The sequence below is a fragment of the Lacerta agilis genome, chromosome 8 (genome assembly GCF_009819535.1).
Source record: "Lacerta agilis isolate rLacAgi1 chromosome 8, rLacAgi1.pri, whole genome shotgun sequence".
In the NCBI taxonomy this organism is placed as follows: Eukaryota; Metazoa; Chordata; class Lepidosauria; order Squamata; family Lacertidae; genus Lacerta; species Lacerta agilis.
The window spans coordinates 61,672,626-61,692,866 of NC_046319.1; the positions used below are offsets into that span (position 1 = coordinate 61,672,626).

General features: G+C 45.7%; 1 protein-coding gene across 3 annotated transcripts; it reads right to left on the minus strand.

Annotated features, from left to right (window-relative positions):
* Positions 1-363: 363 nt before the first annotated feature.
* KDF1 (keratinocyte differentiation factor 1) lies at positions 364-14,545 on the minus strand. 3 transcript variants are annotated; one of them, XM_033157860.1, is made up of 6 exons: positions 14,424-14,536; positions 14,006-14,133; positions 10,224-10,290; positions 7,470-8,550; positions 5,502-5,582; positions 364-534 (listed from the first exon to the last, which is right to left on the minus strand). In XM_033157860.1, the coding sequence occupies exons 4-6, from the start codon at positions 8,527-8,529 to the stop codon at positions 452-454; spliced, it is 1,224 nt and encodes a 407-aa protein (XP_033013751.1). In that variant the 5' UTR covers positions 8,530-8,550; positions 10,224-10,290; positions 14,006-14,133; positions 14,424-14,536; the 3' UTR covers positions 364-451. The 3 variants fall into 3 exon arrangements, with proteins under 3 accessions (XP_033013751.1, XP_033013750.1, XP_033013752.1); XM_033157859.1 differs by lacking the exon at positions 14,006-14,133 and having other exon boundaries at positions 14,424-14,545; XM_033157861.1 differs by lacking the exons at positions 14,006-14,133; positions 14,424-14,536 and adding an exon at positions 13,906-13,925.
* Positions 14,546-20,241: the final 5,696 nt, after the last annotated feature.

Consider the following 20,241-nt stretch of genomic DNA (forward strand, 5'->3'; position numbering starts at 1 on the left):
GCACCATGAAACCAACATAATGTGGGATATTGCATAACAAGAGCCCTTACACTAGTGGAATGATCACACTTAGAAAGACGTGTGCAAAAAAACCATCACTGCTACTTAACGTCCATTACAACAAAAAGTTGCTTATGGATGTAGTGGAAAAGGCACTAGCTTGGTCATCTGAAGGCAAGTTTACAGCAGAATCTATCTTGGAAAATGGCAACAGAACCAGGCATTCTGGGAAAGCCCAACTTATGGCTGGTGCCAATATCCTTTTCCTGTCATTTTGCGGCTAGACAACAATCTGCTTATGAGCCTCCCTTAAAATCCAAGTTAAGGGAGTCAAGTTCAATTTTTAAAGATTGACAAACAAAATAAAGTGGCATCGTATTTGTCATTTAGAAAACGGGAACTTGCCCCGCGGCCTCGTTGCCTAGCACGTTCGTTCCCGAAGTCCATTTTCTCAGCAATATACTTTCAGCAGAGGGGCTCCAGAGGAATCTGTCTCTGTATCCTGGAAAGAAGAGCCTCTGCTCAGGGGAGATCCTTGAGAGGGGAAAACAAAGAAGAGGGTGTTGTTGTAAATAACAGATCACACTGAGTTTTATACACAATATACAAAAGCCTGGAAAATGCATACCCAAAGGATAAGCTGGAACACTGTACTATAACCAGGGCTGTATATCATCAGCACACCCACCCACCCCAAATTCAGTGCAGAGAGAGGGGGGAGGGGGGAAGAGAGGGAGAATGAATGAATGAATGATTCTGGAAATTTGAATTGGTCAAATTTGTTTTGCTTTAAGTTCCCAAGAGGCTGCAATTTGACATTTTGAAGACTACAAGTTGCATCTGCAACAGAGTTTTGTGCGAAGTGTTCCTGTTCAAGATTACAGACAGTCCATTCCACCAGCTGGCAGTCTTTCAGCATTCCATGCCCATGGAACATACCCAGTCCATTTTTGGCTGCTACAGACTTCTGCCAACCTTAGGGTTCCTTATTTTTCCCAGTCCCTGGGGGCAAAGTTTGACATATGGCTAGGACAACTCCCCCTCAATCAACTGACATCACGATGGTGGCAGCACCTACTGCAAGCCCCCTCTGACCCAGCTACACCTTAACCTGCCCCAGGTATGAGTGGCTTGGGCAAAATGGTCCTGAGGTCCAAATGGTGCTGTGGTCCTAATTAGGCCTGTGGTCCAGAGGTTCTCCACCCCGGTAGATATGATAGCTATTGGGCAAGAGGTAGTTCAGGATCTACTGGGTTGTGTGCAATGGATTAGCAAGGATTTCTAACCCACAACTGATTAACAAATGCAACAACAAAACAGCTCCCATTATGTTGCTGAGATGAAGATTTGGTAACTGGGCATGGACTTTAAAAAAAAGAATGAATTGTGAGCTCAGGTCAGTTCTGATACTCGAACCAAATTCCGAGGCTCAGAATGTGCTCAGAGGGACTCTTGCTCTTTCATTCTAACTGCATGACTTTAGTACCTGGTTCTGGTTTGTACATTTTTAGCTTCTAGTAAAAAAAGTAGACCCAACAAGCCTGAAACCTGTCCACTCCTCTTGTATTATTTGCTAGCTGTAAAACTGCGGCAAAAAGATACTGGTTAGCTGTTGGAAACCCCATTTTCTATCCAATGTGGAAGATACGAAATTACTCAAATGGGTAAACTGACAGACCACATCTGTCAAAGAAGTAGTTAAAAATAAACAGACCTCCTCACAAAAATTGGAACCAATTCATCATTTGGGGTCTCCTAACTACTTTCAGCACCCTTAATGAAGTACAGTTCCCAGGACTCTTTGGGGGAAGCCATAACTGTTTAAAGTGGTATGATACCAATGAATTCAAATTACACGAAAGATTCTGACCAAACATTTGGGGAAACTTCCTGATGGTAAGAGCTATTGACAGTGGAACAGACTACCTCAGAAAGAGGTGGACTCTCTATCAATGAAGCTTCTTAAACAGGGGCTGGATGGCCATCTGTTAGGAATTGTTTAGCTATGATTCCTGCACTGCAGGACTACATAACACTGGGGTCCCTTCCAATTTTACAAGTCTAGGATTCTATGATACTGCTTTAAATATATAATGCAGATGAGGCCCCTGTTTCTGTTTGCCATAAAGAAACAGCATTAAGGCCCAGTAGACTACAGAAGTGCTGTTTCATGTTCTGCTGAAGAAGACTTAACTGCATGTCTTGAAGTGTCTCTTGGTAGCTACAAAAACTTGAAGCTCATCTTGAGAGGTAGGTGGGGAAGGAAAGCCAGCATTCTTAGCCAAATCCTGCATCATGGATGTGCAGAAGACTCACAGCCCTGTTTATAACTAACCCAAGATCCCGCGTAAGACCCAAGAACTGCACCCAACCATTCTTGCATCAAGCTCGGGGAATGTAGCTTGACCACAAGCTGTGTGCAAGGTGCTCTCAAACTCTGTCATAGTCGGTGTCTGCTAAAGCACAGCTAAGGCACACCGGTGATGCTGCTCTTGGCAGCCATTTTAACCCTAAGAACAGTAGGCAGAAGGAATAAGAAGAGGGAGAGGAGAGCCATACAGGACTATGGCATACTTAGGAAAGGGGAATAAGAAGAAATTATCTGCAAAAAATGGTACGCTGCAACCCCTAAAATCCAACGAAAGCAGTGGATCCCTCTCAAAAAGTCCACAGCCATGAGGACTAGAACCTGACTTTTGGTAAGAACAAATAGAACCTGAGATTCTTTGTACCCTACTTAACCTGGTAGATTCCACATCAGATATTACTGCCTGCTTTCCATAATACAATCATGGCAAAAACTGTCTGGCAATGGGAAAGACTGTCATGGGAGACAGTAGGCTGTCTTTCACTGGAATAATTTAAGCAGAGGCTGAATGACAGCTGTTAGGGATAGTTGTGTCCTGCATTAAGCAGGCAGCTGGACTATAAGATCTCCCCTGTCTCTGTGATTCAGATTTATGCAGCCTCCACCCTCCACTCCCACCAAACACTTGTGTGGAAACAGGTATTGCAGGAGAGAAGTCAAAACTCCTAAGAATCTCGGCGAGCCTGTAAAAACCAAGAGCAAGTTCTTAGCCTTCAAGGCTGTGCAAAGTAGGGTTGGAAAAACACAGGCAATGGCCTTGGGAAACCTCAGGAAGAAGCCGGTACAGAGAAAACCATTTCCAGCTGCCAGACAGCAGGGCTTCCGTACCTTGTATAGTACTTTGCCTCTCTCCACGGCTAGCAGAAAAAGAATAACGTTACCAAAGGTTGTTGCATATATTAAAACAGGTCAGCAAGACCATAGCCAGAAATGTGTGTGGGAGAGGGTGTAGGCTAAAAAGCTAGGATCATCCAAGAATTTTAAAACAGGACTATCATGGGGAAAGAAGTAGTTACTGGAATTAGTTGCTACGCTCTCTTCTCAAGTCCTGTCTCCAGTTTTCCTCATTCATCAGTAACACTGAAATAAGCCAATAAATAAAACCAACCCCAAAGTCACCTAGGAGAACATTCCACCCACCCTGCTGCCAAAGCAAAGGGTTGCGAATCCAACCAGTGCCTTTGTGCTCATTGGGCAGAAGGTAGGAACAGGTTTACTTTGCACCCAAGCCAATTGGGTCTATTTATTTCACCTTTTTATATCACTTGATCAAAAATATATCTCTAGACAGTTTACATAAAATGGTATAAAATATTCATTACATGTTTTTGGGTAGATTAGCCAAAATAAAACATTTTGGGGCAGCTGTCCAAAATAATACAACAGAGTTGCCTGTCTGACATTAACAGGCAGGGGATTTCAGAAAATAGGTGCTGCCACAGTAAAATACTGATTTCTTGAAAGTGCAGAGTGGATCATTTAAAAGCACTAGTTCCACAGATCAAAGTGGGAACATATAGGGGAAGGAGATCCTTCAAGTACATGGGTCTGAAGCTGTTGCAGGTTTAGTAACACCTTGAATTTATTGGCTGCCAGAGCAAATCTTTGAGCAGATGTGCATTATGCTGACAGGGTCTCACTCCTTCTTATAATCTCTGTAAACAAGTTGATAATTCAGGGCTGCGTCACAAGTTTCCTAGCCCTGGAGTTCAGAAGCACTGTTCAGGCAACATACCCCATTGCACATTCAGTTGAACACCTGATTTTCCAGGATTCCCAATAACATGGCTAGAACCCTTCATGCATAAATGTGCATGATCATAGGTTCCGCACACTTGTTCAAAGGAAATCGTCAAATTAATCTGCAGTTGGATCCCCAGGACTGTAATACCACAGTTGGTGTTACCCATTTCTATATTTGAATTTTCAAATTGCATGATGATTAAACTGCATGGAGCAGAGCTGTGCTCTAAGCCAGGAGTTCCCAAAGAGTGATCCATGGACCACCAACAGTCATTTGCGTGTGTGTGGCACTGACTCTGTGGAGTTACAGTCATACCTTGGGTTACGTTTGCTTCGGGTTGCGGTTTTTCGGGTTGCGAACGCGGCAAACCCGGAAGTGTTTACTTCCAGGTTTCACCGGGCGAGCATGTGCAAAAGCCTTCTGCACGGTTTGCACATGCTCAGAAGTGTTCCGCGCCGTTTGGGTTACAGACTTTTCGGGGTGCGAACAGCACCCCGGAATGGATTGGGTCCATAACCCGAGGTACCACTGTACATGTACAGTCATGGGGAAAAGAAAGTGCACCCTCTTTGAATTCTGTGGTTTTACATATGGAGACATAATAGCAATCATTTGTTCCTTAGCAGGTCTTAAAATTTGGTAAATACAACCTCAGATGAACAACAACACATGGCATATTATACTGTGTCGTGATTTATTTAATAAAAATAAAGCCAATATGGAGAAATCATGTGTGAAAAACTAAGTACACCCTTACTGCGTCCATAGGACAACGAAGAACAATGTATGTGTGTGAAAAGCAGAAGATACAGACGCTGTCTCTCTGAGAAAAAAAGTAAAGCAGCCACTCCATTGTTCTTCGAAACCAGGTGGTTTGCAGAATGGAGCGGTTGGAAGAATGCTCTGTCTTCCTTAAAGGAATAACGCTGCAGCAAATTAACATTGCTAAACAAGCAGAAAAATCATTAAGTGGTTTGCCAAGACCTTCAGCAATTTTCAACTGGTCCAGGGGGCAAAAAGTTTGGGAACCACGTGGGGGAATCTTGGGAACCACATGGGGAATCTTGACCGTGCAGAGTTCTGCAGGTTCCCCCAAAAGCATAGGTGGGTTGCAATGTTGGTGGGGGGCTGGTACAGTGGGCACCACCAGAGCTCATGATTATACATTTTGCAAGTTGAACTCCTGAATAAGGCTCACGCTATTACTTCAATACAAAACCCAAGCCAATATACCTTGCTTAGTAACAAACAATAGTACTGTCCGCAAACAATGTTTATAATGAGCCTAATTATAAGTGACTTCAGGCTCACTTTGGGAAGGCGGTGATGGCTCGATGGTCGCAAACTGAAAAAGGAGGTAATACGATTCATTCTGTGAAGATGGCTTACCAGCAGTGCTGTATGCTCCGTGCCGCATGTTCCTGGCTTTCATATCTGCTGTGGTTTCTACAGATATCTGAACAGGGAAATCTAGAAGACAGATAACCAAAAGAAGAAGAAGAAATTTGAAAGGAAACACACATCATTTGGCATCTACATATTTTAGGGGTATACCCAAACAGCTAAGTGTGTGAATGTGGGGAAATACCTGCTTGCACAAGCATCTCATACAGGTACACACTGAACGGGGAGCTGATGAACACACACTTGGCAACACAGCCAGGTTTGCCTCTGTGAAACAGACAAACTTGAGCTTATTTCAGTTTTGTAGTCCACCTTCATTCTTTCATTCCTTCTCATCATCACCCTCCCAATTGTGTTGCCGTTATACCCCTTTTTGCAAATACAAGGTTGAGGCTTAGAGGCAGTAACTTGGAGAATGACTCTGCTGCTTAACTGGGATTTTGGTTCAAGTCTTTGCTGAATCTTCTAGTGGCTAGATCCAGTTGCTAAAGGAGAGCCCACCATACGCTACCTTAGCTATGAGCAAATATTTTCTTTCAAGTCATTCAAAATAAGAAGCTACTGATAACCTATAGCAGAAAACCTGTGAATCTCAAGATACTGCTGGACTACAGCTCCCATCACCCCTCATGATTGACTATATTGGCTGGGTCTCTTAGGAGTCCAACAACATGTGGAAGGACAGGGCTCTCCACCCCTGGCATTCGGGATGCATGTGAGAGACACAAAAGCCTTCTCCTTTGTTTGCCTCCCTGGCATTTCTGGCCTACAATGAAGAAAAAAGCATGAATTCAGGTAGCCATCTATTCCCCAATACGTGCTGACATTTGTAACCAGCGTGCTTAGAATCAAGTAGTTCTTGGAAAGGGGTCCAGAGCAAGCTGGACAAACTGGATTTTCATAGCTTATCAGGGAGTGTTGGCTGCAAACACCACCATGCATTTGACCCTAGCAGAAGGCTCCTACTAGGTGGCAACACAATGCCCCCTCCTCCTTTTTAGAGGTGGTAATGGCCCCAAGCCTCACACAAGCAGGGGCCACATCCATACTGACAAAATAGTGCGCTCCAGTTGAGGGGTATAAATGACATTGATGTAGGTTTGTGTGTGAAGGAAAGGGGCACTCAAATGCACATTCAGCCCCTGGGCCTCTCCACATCTTAAAACATGCCAGTGTGGCAACTGTGAAACTTTGGGAGAAGATGGCTTTTGAACCTACTTAGGAAGAGTGAGGGATATGCACGTGCATGTGGGAGAGGAGTATACATACAAGCATGCCCATCAAAGGATTTTATTGCATTCTTATTCTATCACTCCTGCAAGAAGCTCAGGGTAGCATACTTTGTTCCCTGCTGCCTTATCGTCTCCACCCTCCATCCAGTTTCATCTTTACAACAGGCCTTCCCAGCAGGGGGACATATGTACAAATGGACAACTGATCCAAAATCACCCAGTGAACTTTCTGACCTAACAAGGATTTGGCCAGGGTCTCCCACACTACTCCAGCTTCCAAAGCTTTAAAAGTTGCCCACCGCCATATTGTAATGCAGAGCTGGGACCCACAGTGGCATCCTTTTGTGATTTGGGAACGTAAGAGTAGTAAAGGTTTTCAACTGGTTGTTATCTTTACCCTTGTTAAGGATCCTATGAATGCTGACTCCAGGGGTAGATTAGTGTTGTTTTACTCTGTTAAGCAAATTGGGCTAAAATGCAGGATATTTCTTTGTATATGGTACATGTGAATTGGAACAACTACCACCAAGAGAAACCAGATCTGGTGTTAAAACTGGTGATTAACTATTCATGCATATTTGCTTATTTCTTCTTCTCCTCTCTTTCTAATATGCATTAAAAAGCCCCATACTTTATAGGCTTTTTGATTTATCTGTGGTAGGCACCCTTGATTATTATGGCTCCCCTTTGCTCTACACACAGCACAGAGCTTCATACATACCTCCTTCGCTAGGGAGCACAGATGCCAGCATGGTCTCGTTGCCACTGTCTGGCAGATTGCCTCTGCTCATGCTCTCCTCCGGATTCAGGCGGGTCGGGACAGAGACGCGGGGTCGGACCCGGCTCTTGCGCGTGCTGATGCGTATGATCCCCCGGACCAGCCTGCATTCGGCATCCTGCTCATCCAAGTGATAGTCCTGAGTGATGCTGTTGATGAGGTCCGAGATCTTGTTGGTCTTCTCCAGGAAGACGGTGTCCGACGTACACTTGGCCAGCTCGTCAATTTGGTGAATGCTGAAGAGCTCGGTCAGTTTCCTGTGGATCAGGTAATCAATCCGACCACTGGATATAGAGCTATTCTTTGGGTCACTGTCACTGTCGGTATCCAAATCGTCGGGGGAGTAATCCTCAGAGCTTCGATGGCTGCTGGGGAGAGGTTGCTTCTCTATGCTGTTCCTGGCTATCTTCTCCGGAAGAGGCTCCTTGTAGCATGAATCAGTATCTGTGTGGGGGCTAGGGGTATAAATCCCCACTGGGATCCCTTTCAGTTTCACATCTGGGTAGCTGAAACTGCTCCCGATCGTGCTCTTTTTGGTTTGGCTCCCGTTTTTCTCAGCAGGGGAGCTATTGGCAGGACTGTTTGGCGAACGCCCATTGCACTCTCGGCTCTCATCTGTCAGTGCCTCATTGTAGAGGCTCCTAGAAGGGCAGTCCCTGAAGCAGTCCCCGCATGTCACAATGCAGCAGAAGATCGCTTTGTAAACACTCCAGGCCTGGGACAGAGTGGGGCAGCATGGGGGCCGGGGGGTCTCCACAGCACCAGGGATAAAGGTACTCGTTTCGCCCTCCCTCCCACTGGCATCTTTGGGGTCGGCTTTGCGGCTTCTCGCAGCTCGTGTTGGCTTGCGGGTTTGCTTGAGCTCAGGGGTAGAGCCACTGAACACCTCCAGGCTAATGTCAGTCGTTCTGGGAGAGTTGATCTGCTGGGGTACCGCAACATCTTTAGGGGGCTGGTGGTAGCTGCTTAGGTTTTGGCGATGTCCTTGTGTCTTTCCAAGCATGACTTGCCACCCTTTCGACTCCTAACAGGGAGAGAGAGAAAAACAGAAAACAAAAACCACACATGCTCAAACACACATGCTCCTCATCAAATCGAGATGACCTGAGCAGAAGCGCCAGAAGAGAAAGAGGTTAAGATGCTCAAGTCCTGCCTCCACCAGGACAGCAAGACTCTGCTCCAGTCAAGATTCATTTGGTATTAGGTTCCATGTTACTGCTGCTGTAGTGTGGGATCTGTATCTGCACAAAAATCCCACAAAGCAGAGATTGCAAGTGGCTCAGAGAAGGAACGATGAAAGGCTGTCAGGACTGAGTGCCATATTCTGAATCCCAGCACCTCTTTGCCTTACATGTCCCCTCTTTCTGTTTATACGGGAGCATGGCCACAACGCTGCCAATTTTCTAATGAAAAACTCCTTTGGGCACTGGGAATGCACCAAAGATATTCCTCCAACGTTGCATATAGGTGTCAGATGATACAAGTCTCCCATGAGGTTCCCTTAAAAGGCCAACAAGCTATGGAACAAAGATTTTCTGTACTTCTGTCCACATCAGATTCTCACCCCACCCGCCCCCTTTGCCTTATGTGCTGCAATTCTATGGAAACACATGTGGCAACATTGGATGCAGAATGCAGTTTCCTGAGAAGATCAACTTTCCCTTTGAAATAAAAATAAATCAAGTTTCTAGCCCTCTGAAGATACAATGGAGTTCCAGATGACCCCACATATAAACAGAAAGCACTTCTGTTGTTGGTGTTGAAGACAAGGCTTGCCAATTTTGCTTTTGAAGTACAACCCTTTGTGTCATACGGAATTTCTGCCCAGGGCTTTCAAACATAGCTTTTGGAAGGATAGATATGCTTGCAGGAAGCTGAAGAGAGGATGAGCCAGGAAAAGACATGTGCAATGTGCCTGGGGTGGTTGCGGCTGGTGGTGGGAGTTCTGGGCACACACAACACACCTGTCCTATGTGGGCGCTGGGTGCTGAAGCTTCAGGAAGTGGAAGAGTGGCTGAAGAAAACCTCCAGTGGTGAAGGGGAGAGTCTGAGCTTTGGCATCATACAGAGCTCCTTGTAATGGCAAAGCCAGAATCAAGTTATGGAACGCAGTAAATATTGCAGGATTACACAAATCAAGGAATCGTGCAAATGAAATCATTTTGCCTTATTTGTACAGGGTGGTGCTGTGGGTTAAACCACAGAGCCTAGGGCTTGCTGATCAGAAGGTCAGCGGTTCGAATCCCCGTGACGGGGTGAGCTCCCGTTGCTGGGTCCCAGCTACTGCCCACCTAGCAGTTCGAAAGCACGTCAAAGTGCAAGTAGATAAATAGGTACCGCTCCGGTGGGAAGGTAAACGGCGTTTCCATGCGCTGGTCTGGTTTGCCAGAAGCGGCTTAGTCATGCTTGCCACATAACCCGGAAGCTGTACGCCGGCTCCCTCAGCCAGTAATACGAGATGAGTGCCACAACCCCAGAGTCGGACATGACTGGACCTAATGGTCAGGGGTCCCTTTACCTTTACCTAACAAAGAATTCAGCTTTCCTTGAAGACAGAAATAGAATGGCCTGAGGGGAGAAAGGCAGGATTCTCCCCCACTCAGTGCAGAGCATGTCATAATTTTTGTGCTGACTTTTCCCATCTCCCTTCTCTTCTCCTTCCCTCCCCTGCAAAAAACCCACCTTTTTGTTATTTACCTTTTGCCTTGCCTTCTTTGGGGTTAATCTAGACCCTAAGCAGCTGCTTCGTCCATTTCAGAATATCCTGTGCTCACAAAGACAAAAAGGAAAAGTTTTGTTTTTGTTAAGTAGATTCCGAGGATTCGTTTCTTTTAGTTTGTAACTGTACAAAAGAGACTGCTTTCCCGTGGCAGCCAACTAAGATGTTAAAACAATTTTAAAATGACATACAAATGTCGAACACTTTGCTATCGTCAATAGCAGTGGTAAATCATTCTCCCTTCTTCCAATCCAGTTCCATTAGCCATCCTTCTGAACAAAGTTAAGAAGGTCCTTAGCTCTTACATATCCTCAATAAAAGCAGTCACAAATTCTAATTTAAAAATACATTTAAGTCCCTCTTAAGTGATATCAAGAAGGGGTCTGATTGTGTATCCTGGGTTACGGAGCTCCACAATTGTGGAGCCACGATAGAAAAAGCCCTAATCCTTCCTGTCTGCTAGCCTGGCTTCTCTTCCCGACAGGTGTATGAGTAGGGCCTCTGTCAAGAAGCTTAAATATCTGGCAGGTTTGCATGGGGGTAGGCAGCCTTTTTTTTAAATAACTGGGCCCTAAACCATTAAGGCAGGGGTTGCCAACTGTTTAAAGTCTTTGGATTTTTGAGCAAGTGGTATGGGTACCATCCAAGGCTGGATTAACCATTAAGCAAAATAAGCATGTGTTTAGAGAGCATCAAGGGAAGGGGGGGCACCACTGGAATTTTCCATTGCCAGATTTACCATGGACCATATGGCACAGCTGAACAAAAATCAACATTATTTATACAAATATACAAAAATCAACATTGTTTTCCATCTTATTATAGGTTTCATTTCATTTGGGGGGGGGCATTATTTTATGGTTTATTATTGTTTAAATTTTGAATATATATGGAGGGACTGGCTGACCAAATGCTTAGGGTCTTAATGCATCCCTGGTACTGTCCCCTCTGGTTACTTCTCTTTCCCCTTTCCCAAACCAGCCCCCACCCGCCTAGAGACAGAAAAAAAGAAAGTGTGAAGATCCCTTCACTTTTACAAGCGATCTTGCTAGAGGTCAGATCCAGTAGAATGTGCCTGGAAAAACACATCGAACTGAAAGAGGAAGTGTGTATGTGTATGTGTATGTGTGTGTGAGAAGCATCACACTTCCAACTTCATCCTTCAGCTCTATGCACTTTTCAAGGGAGAAAAAGGTAATCACCTCCACCATCTCATGATCAAGGGGCGGGGGGGGGCGGCCACAGAGGTGTTGTCAGCACCAGGGAATGGACTCAATGGCACCATTGTTCTCATAGATGCCACACTGGCAAGCCCGATTAAGGCCTTTAAAGGTCATAGCACTTCGGTGGGACCCAGATTCTCTTAGGTAACAAGCACCTAATAAGTCCAAATAAATAATCATCATCATCATCAACAACAACAACATAAAAGACTTCATGTGTTTTAAGATCCTCTGCAGAAGCCCAGCTACAAGCAACTTCTTTAATTGGGGTACATTATGAATTTACAAAGGAGAGGCATTTTCTACAGTGGTGCCCCAACTCCGGAATCCCCTCCCTAAAGGTGCACGTCTGGTGCTGGCATTACGATATTTTGGGCCCCGTGTTAAGACCTTTCTGTATGTCTTTGATGGCATTTTAGTTGGGATTTTGCCTTATTCATCTCTTCAGTTGTACATTTGCCTCTATTTTACTGCATATTGTTATGCTTATTTGTAGGGTTTGACATTGTACTTCTCTTGTGTAAGTAGCTTTATCCACCCCTTTGTAGAAAGACTTGTAGTTAAGAAATATTTTAAATAAATACAAATCAATGCTTGTGCAATGGGAATTCTCCAGAGGAGGAAGAACTTTCCTAGGAACTGTGAGCTGTATCCAAAATTAGTCATACTCAAGAGTAAAAAGGTAAATGATCCCTGGACGGTTAAGTCCAGACTAAGGGGTGAGGCACTCATTTCACTTCAGGCTGAAGGAGGCAGTGTTTGTCTGCAGACAGCTTTCTGGGTCATGCGGCCAGCATGACTAAACTGCTTCTGGTGCAACGGAACACCATGATAGAAGCCAGAGCGCACAGAAATGCCATTTACCTTCCCACCGCAGTGGTACCTATTTATCTACTTGCATTGGTGTGCTTTTGAACTGCTAGGTTGTCAGAAGCTGGGATACAGAGTAGACCCACTGAAATGAATGGACATGACTAACTATGACTAATCAGTGGCCGCTAACCATGATGTCTATGTACTATCACCTCTGCTGGCAGCAGTATGCCTCTGATGGGGATCACAGGTGGCGAAAGTGCTATTATACTCAGGTCCTCCTTGCGAGCTTCCCTTAAGCAACTGGTTGGCTTCAGTGAGAAAAGGATATTGGGCGAGATGGGCCATTGGTCTGAGCCAAGAGGCTCTTCTTATATTGTTCTTGGGTAACTTAGGTCCACTAATTTCAATGGGTATACTCTGAGTAGAACTTAATTGGATATAACCAACACTGTGTGTGGATAATGGTTTCATCACAACCATTTCTAGGACCTATCTGATACAGATACAAGAAAATCCAGAAGAACATGAATGCATGGCGAGAATGAAAAGGCTTTGTGAGAGTAATAAGGGGCAGCTTAAATAGTTAGGCTCAAGCCAGGGTGTCCTTGGTAGACAGGAGCAGTTAAGGTATATGACCAGCATTCAGCATTGCTGCACAAAGGGGTGACTTCCAAATGAAGGAAGGAGACAGACAAATACATGTTGAATAAACACAAGATCTCTCCATTGGATCCCCTTGCTAAATAATTCCAGAATCATCAGATCAAGCTATGCCAGCTATTTGTAGTTTTGTGGGTTTTTTAAATGAGAATTGTGCGCGCGCCCCACCTACCACACCTGCATAATTCCTGTTATTGCTTGGTTTCAACCAAAACAACTGTTCCAATGTTATATGTAACCCCGCTTCTCCAATGAAACAGCCAAAGCCAGTAACTAAGCAGATCAATTCATTTAGTAAAGACACCACCAGTTTATTTTGGCCACACTGTATTTGTAAACAGAATAATTCTGCTGAGCTGGTGTGCAATATGTAAATGACTGTTCTGGCAATGGATGGTAGGACCACAGCCATAAACCTAGCAAGAGTCTACTACATATGCCTTACCCCTTAACATATTCTGAATCTCCATCCTAACCTTAAATTTCTGACAAAGTCAAGGGTGGTCTTGGATAGTGGAACATTTGCTCCCCCCAGTATATCAATAAGTGTATGTATATATGTATATATGTGTGTGTATATATATACTGACCACAAAGGCAAAATAAAGTAGTTATCCTGCATTCCAGGAAGAATGGGGCAGACATTTTTAAGGGCTACTCTTTTAGTTCAAGGAGTGTGACATGTTTGCTCCAAAGAAAAGAGAATGCATGCAAGTGTTCAGGGGTGCAGAGTCTCTGGACTGGGCAGGTTAGTGAGTGGTGTTTTTTTGTAAACCACTTTGAGGTTTTTTTCAAATGGCACATACATTTTAAGAGCTAACTAAATAAATACAAGCCGTCGGTGCACAGACAGTCCTGTTAAGTCAGACAAGAGGAAGTTCCAAATTTAAAATACTGTTAAACCTCTAGGCTAAAATCACCAATCCCCTCCACTTGAGGCTACAATCTCAAACATACTCACTTGAGCAGAAGTAGCAGGAGCAGCACTCCCGCAATGAAATCGATAGGGCCCCCTAGGATTCATATGCAGGATTGGAGGTGAAAAGGCTACTGTAGATTACCTGTAATGCGGTGGGGTGGTCTCTCCACGTAAGCAAGTGTCAGAGCTGCATCCGCCTGTCCCCTCAAAGTTGGTCTGACCTCAGATCTTCTGGGTTAAAGCCCTTCCTCCCCAAATCGAGGAAGATGCCTGGGGGGGAGGCGGGGGGGGAAGGAAGGGGGGGGGAAACCACTCGAAGACTAGGAGGCGGGGAGGCGGAAGGAAGGGGGCGACGAGCGAGGCGCCGAGAGGATTGGTGTCACCATTAATACCTGGGCAGGGCCTAGTCCTTCTACAGGTAGGTCTGAGCCTAGCCTAGCTGAGGCCGCTGGGGTACCCCGGGGCCCGCGCCCGCTTCTCTCCAAGATCCCTGCCGGATCCCTGCGCCCCCTTTCCCCCCGGGAATGGTTTCCGCCCCGCCAGCCCCGCCTTGGCATTACCTGCCGAGCCAGGTGAACAGCGTCCAGGGCCCCTCCTTCACCTGAGCCCAGGTGAGGTCACGTGCCTACGGGTTGCCTCGTGGGACACGCTTTTACGGAAGGCAAAAAAACCCCATAAAATAAATAAATCGCTCCCTGGAGAGGCCACCACGTTCCCCCTCCCCACTCGCGGGAATGGTCTCCGCCCCCAGCAATTAACTCCCACGCAACCCCTCACCCCTCCTACTCAGTTAATACACTTCCAAAAATCAAGTTAAGATAGTGGCATAGCTGTCAAGTTTCGGATTTGAAAATAAGGGATCAGCACCCTTACATCTCCCGGGGACAGTCTACGGTTCTCAGGGACAGTCCACGCCTTGGTAATCCCCTCAGGCTACAAATTAATTTACACCAGGCTGCACACCATTATCTTTCCCCACATTCATATGTGGGATTTGACTGGAGTAACACATGACTGGAAAGGTTTGCAGTTCCACAAACATAGGTGTGCACTGCCTCGAAATAAAAAGAAGTGAAGAAAAGAAGGCTCACTAGGGGGGCATTGCTAAAAAAATGTCAACTTTGTAACCAGAGGTTCAACTGAATAGAATCTGAATCACATGCACCACAAGGCCTTTTTACAGGCCCCAGCTGACTGCACAATCTGGCCTTTGGAAAGGCCATATAGACAGATACCTTTAGCTTCTGCACCCCTCCTTTGCACACCTGTCAACACAACCACATAGGCATTTTCCACAACAGCTCTGCAGCACAAATCCCTTCTGCAGGCAGGCACCCGTGTGCAAGAAATGCGCTCCGCTCCCCACAGCGGACCCATGCTCCCTCGCCCTCTCGAATTTCCCCTCTACAAGCTGCTTCCATGGATAGAACATCACACCTAAATATTTCCATTCTGCACAACGCGCATTTGCATGACCCCCTCCTGACAGCACCACACACGGAGGGATAATTCCCACACACAGCTTGATGGGCACATGTGCAACCCCCCCACCCCACCCCCACCCCCACCCCCTATATATATATATATGAGATCTGCATCAGAGGGAATGGCACATGCCTCTTTGTCAATTTGAGCATAGTTGCGCTCCGTGGGCGACAATGTACGGGAATAGAAAGAGATGGGCTAGGCCTGGGCAGGCCGCGTCATCCTCTTATATACCAGCTGGGATTGACAAGTCATCTGACAAGACTGACAAGTCATCTGACCCGGGTCGTCCTCCTATATACCTGCTGGGATTGACAAGTCATCTGACCCTCACCTGAATCTCATAGCTCTCCAGTAGCTGCCTCTGATCAGTTATCATTTAACTCTTGGGGGAAATAATTAGCATCACACATCATGTGCCTGGAAGTTGCCAAACCAATTAACCAACCAGAAGGATTACTGTTAATAGCACCAGTTTTCCTATAATTTGATATTGCTGGGTAGTTTTGATCAACTGCAAAAGCATTTTTAGTTTGCTTTCTGTTGCCACACTGGAACATTTCTTTATTAGTGCCACTTTGTTTTGTATGATTCCTTGCAAATGAAGGGAAACAACTTTTCTGCTTGTATACGTTGATAATATAATTTTGTTTACTGAGGACAAACAAAATTGTACCAAAACAACATTGGGTTCAGGCCATGCTGTAGTGTAGTGCTTATGCGACTGTGAATAAAAGGTGGCTGGGCTTATTGTCTCAGGGTTTGGGGGGAACTTGGGCCGCTCCTAAGGGGGCCCCTGCACCAAGGTAATCTAGATGGATTTTATTTATATCTATAAGATTTTGCAGACTTTGGGTGTGAACTGGGGCCCTACCAAAACAAACAAATATCAAGTTGTGCCCCACTGCTTCAAATTGGGCCCCACTGGGTAGCCCTGAGTCTAATAGTTGCTGTGCCTGAGTTGCCCTGCCCTTGCATGAAGTCTTGGGTTTACAATTTTGGGAGAGGGGAGACTGCGGCACTGGTGAGAGGGCAGGCTGGCGAGGCTCCCTAGATTTAGAGGCCCCAGTTGTCCTGCCTGCACATGAAGTCTTGGGGAGCGGGAGGGCTGGCGAGGCCCCCTAGATTTAGAGGCCCTAGGCTTCAGCCTACTTAGCCTATACATAAATCTGGCACTGATTAAATCCCAGCCTGTAGTTTCAAGGAATGGCTGGCAGAAGGCAATACAATAAAAAGGAAAGCAAATATTTATTCTTGATCTGCTATTTTTGGACAAATGGATAGATGGATTTCACTCCTCTCTTTCTGCATGTGCCATTCCCAAAAGGTTCTCTCTTACGGGATAAGAGACCTCTGCACCTATAAAGCAGGATGGGGGGACACACCATAATTTGCCATAATTTGCAACTGGCTTCTCACCTATCTCCTCTTGTCAGAACCATCCCAATCCCTTCAGCCCTGACTGGTTTGGCAACACACACACTGTTCCCCCTTTTAGGCTTTTTCTCAAATTGGGAAAACCTGATTTACAAGTGAGAATGTGTGAGATAGGGGCTGAGTGGGGAAGGGCATCATGAGGGCATTGCTAAATAAACAGACATAAGCAACCTTAAATTCCCATTAAACTCCAGTGTGGACAACCCCTCAGAGAAGAACATTGAGTTGCAACCACTCTGGGACAACAAAGTCCCTCACCACTCCCTTTAAGGCAGGCCTCTGGTCTTCTGCCTACTACGTAGACCAAACAATATGATGCTTAATGTCCTCCCAGTGCTATTTTTCTAGAGAAAGAGGTGCCAGAACTCACCGGGAACAAATCTAGGGGTGGGGGTGGGAGTTAGAGACCCACCGGAGGAAGGAGAGAAAGCTCTCTACGTCACCCCCATAAAAAAAGCCTCCCTGGCCATCTCCTCCTGTCTCTGCCTGCTTTGCCCCCCCCTCCTTCCCTGGACGAGCCACGCAGCTCTTGCTGTCCCTGCGAAGATGATGGGGGGCGATGAAGAGAAAAAGAGGCACACGCGGGTGGGGTGGGAGTTAAAGGTCCAGGTGGCTTCACGGGCAACCCACGGAGCCCACCTCTCGGTGTTTTTCTCCTGTGCTGCACGATAGCTCGCTTTCAGATCCAGGAGAACTTTTAATGGTCTCTGACGCGGCTCTCTCCTCGCTCCTCATACTTGGCGCGTGTTCGGCAGCCGGATGTTGAGGAACGTGGGGCAGGAAGTTTGGGAAGCGTGGCCTTTTCCCCTAGCATGGTCCTCCAGCTGCGTGGGCGGGGAGGTGGGTGGGTGGTGGACTCTCCTCCTCCTCTGGCTCCTCCTCCTCATTCAGCGGCGCTCTAGGATTGCAGAGGGGGAGAAGCTCTGCTCTCCCTGGACTCCAACTCTCCTTCCTGGACACTCAGCTTGCTGCCTGGCCCTGGTTCCCCGTGCCACTGGCGCCACAGGGTAGAGACGTGCCTGGGGAGAGGAATATTCCCTTTGAAATAAGGGAAATTTAAAGGATATAAAAAATCAGGGATAGCAGCGGGAAACGGCTTGGAATAAGGGAGTTTCCCACAAAAAAGGGAGACTTGACAGCTATGGATAGCGGATAAGCAACGTATTTTGTTTTTTAATTAATCTCAGATTCGAGGGGTTTTATTGCACTTACAGTACTTAGTGGTTAGGGAAAGGCATTCTGTATGTGCTCAAAAGCATTATTTAATCATTGCTTTTATCTCCCCTGCATATATGGTAGCCAGGGAATAGTCCAATATCGCAATTCCCTCTGTTTTCAAAGTTCAGAGGTGAGTGTAGATCTTGATGTAGCCAAAACAGAATCATCAATGTGTAAGCAGACTTGGAGAAACCCCTAGATTTGCAGAACTGCAACACACACACACACACACACACACACACAAAAGCCAAATGGGGTTGGGGAGTACTAAAATAGCCCAGTGGGAAGGGAGCTAACTTGGTGGCCACCACAGATGCTTAGAAAGTGGTTTTGCGGGTAGGGGGGTGTAAAATATGAGGGAGGGGTGGACTGTTCTGGTGGAGCAGAGGGTGTTGCTGTCTTTTGGATAGCTGAACAGGAGTATTTCACACTGCAACGCTTTGTTGCAGATTCTATTTGTCTATTGTATTCTATTCCTTCTCCTAGGGATATTTTTTGTTGTTTGTTTTTTAAATCTGACCTGCTGTTGGCTGGAACAAGATTTCAGGATGACGCAGTTAAAATGCACTTTGTATTGAAAACCAAGGCAAATGTCACATACCAGGTGGTTATCTCCACAGCGGCAGCTAGGACAATTAGGATTTTTGAAGCTGAATGTTGTTCATTCTTAAGGAGACTTTCTTATATTTTATAAAATTCTGTTTTGTCTTTTCAGTTCTGCATTTTATACAGCGACCTATGGTTCAGTATTGCTCATTAGGGCTGCATTCCAAAAAAACAATTACTAGCAAGTAAGCTCCATTGGATTCAATGGGAATTACTTTTTGAAAGCCAACATGCATAGGAATGATGCAGTGTTAATCTGTGATCTTATGCTGTTATGTTTCAACAACTATTTAAATTATTAAATTGTATTATAAGATCCCACTCTTATATTCTGTATTAATCAATCCAGAACAGATACTAGCCCTGTTGGAGTAGCTTTTTGTTGTTGTTGATAAGCACACATTACTCATTGAATCAAAGAGTTGGAAGGGACTAGTTGTCCAGAACAACAACAACAACAACAACAACAACAAATAATAATAATAATAATAATAATAATAATAATAATAATAATAATAATAATAATAATTTATTTGTACCCCAGCCACTCTGGGCGGCTTCCAACAAATATCAAATACATTAAAATATCACAGATTTAAAACTTTCCTAAACAGGCCTGCCTTCAGGTATTTTCTAAATGTCAGGTAGTTGTTTATCTCTTTGACCTCTGATGAGAGGGCGTTCCACAGGGCGGGCGTTCCACAGGGTGGGTAAATAGTACACTGCTCCAGCAACCTCAGCCTGCCCCCACCTTCCTGCCTTCTGACCTAAAAGTCAGAGGGTGGCTCTGCTGCCTGTTATTGGCTCTGGCTCCCCCTACTGTTAGCCTCCCTTCCTTCCACCCTACCAGTACCAAGGAGCACCAGCTATCTCTGCCCTGCTGTAAAGCAAACTGGGCATCATTAAGGATGGCTTAGTGGGCTCACATGCAAGTTGGAGTTAACTCTTTATTACCAAGAACACAATCCGCCTGGACCCGGTGGCCTATCAGGTTTAAATGAGCACAGCAACTCCTTCCCAGCAGGTCTTGCCTCTATGAAGCAGTTGCCGAGACTAGAGGTCCCTGCCTCCCTCCAGCTGTCTATGTCCCCTTCTCCCCAGGGCTTTCCCGAAGCAATAAGAGATTGTGCCTGTGTGCCTGTCTTTGCTCTGTAACTGTATAATGCACACAGATACACCACAACACTGGGAGAGCTGTGGGGTGTGTGTGTGTGTGTGTGTGGCAGGTTTCTTCCTCATTGTTAGAAGTAAGTAGTAGGAGTCACTGAGGCTGGTTTTGCTGTTGACTTCCATGTGACCCTGAGGTGAAACTGCTTCTTCATTTGTCTTAGGTTAGGTGATACTGATCTTTCTCATGGCTGGGCCTGCTTAATTAACCAAGCCAGAAAAAGAGCTTTCAGATCTTTTGAGATGAAAGAGGCTTCAGAAAAGCAATCTAAACGAAGAAGAGAGTTGAAGGACTGTGTCCACTAGGTGGAGGGCTAGAACTATGTACTGGATCCAGACCAAGTCACACTTTATAGTCACACTGAAATCAGTCGGACAAGTTAGGTGTGGCCAACTTAAAATCTGTGGTATAGCATGTGTGCAAAACATGCTCTAGATACATTGGCTAATGCCCAGCTTGTGTTG

What these genes read in the sequence shown, in the direction of transcription:
- KDF1 (XM_033157859.1), bottom strand. Translation starts at nt 8,529, where the DNA reads ATGCTTGGAAAGACACAAGGACATCGCCAAAACCTAAGCAGCTACCAC. An exon ending in TGTGCTCCCTAGCGAAGGAG is followed by an intron (nt 5,583 to 7,469) that starts GTATGTATGAAG and finishes TCTGTCTTCTAG; the next exon opens with ATTTCCCTGTTCAGATATCT. An exon ending in CGGAGCATACAGCACTGCTG is followed by an intron (nt 535 to 5,501) that starts GTAAGCCATCTT and finishes TCCCCTCTCAAG; the next exon opens with GATCTCCCCTGAGCAGAGGC.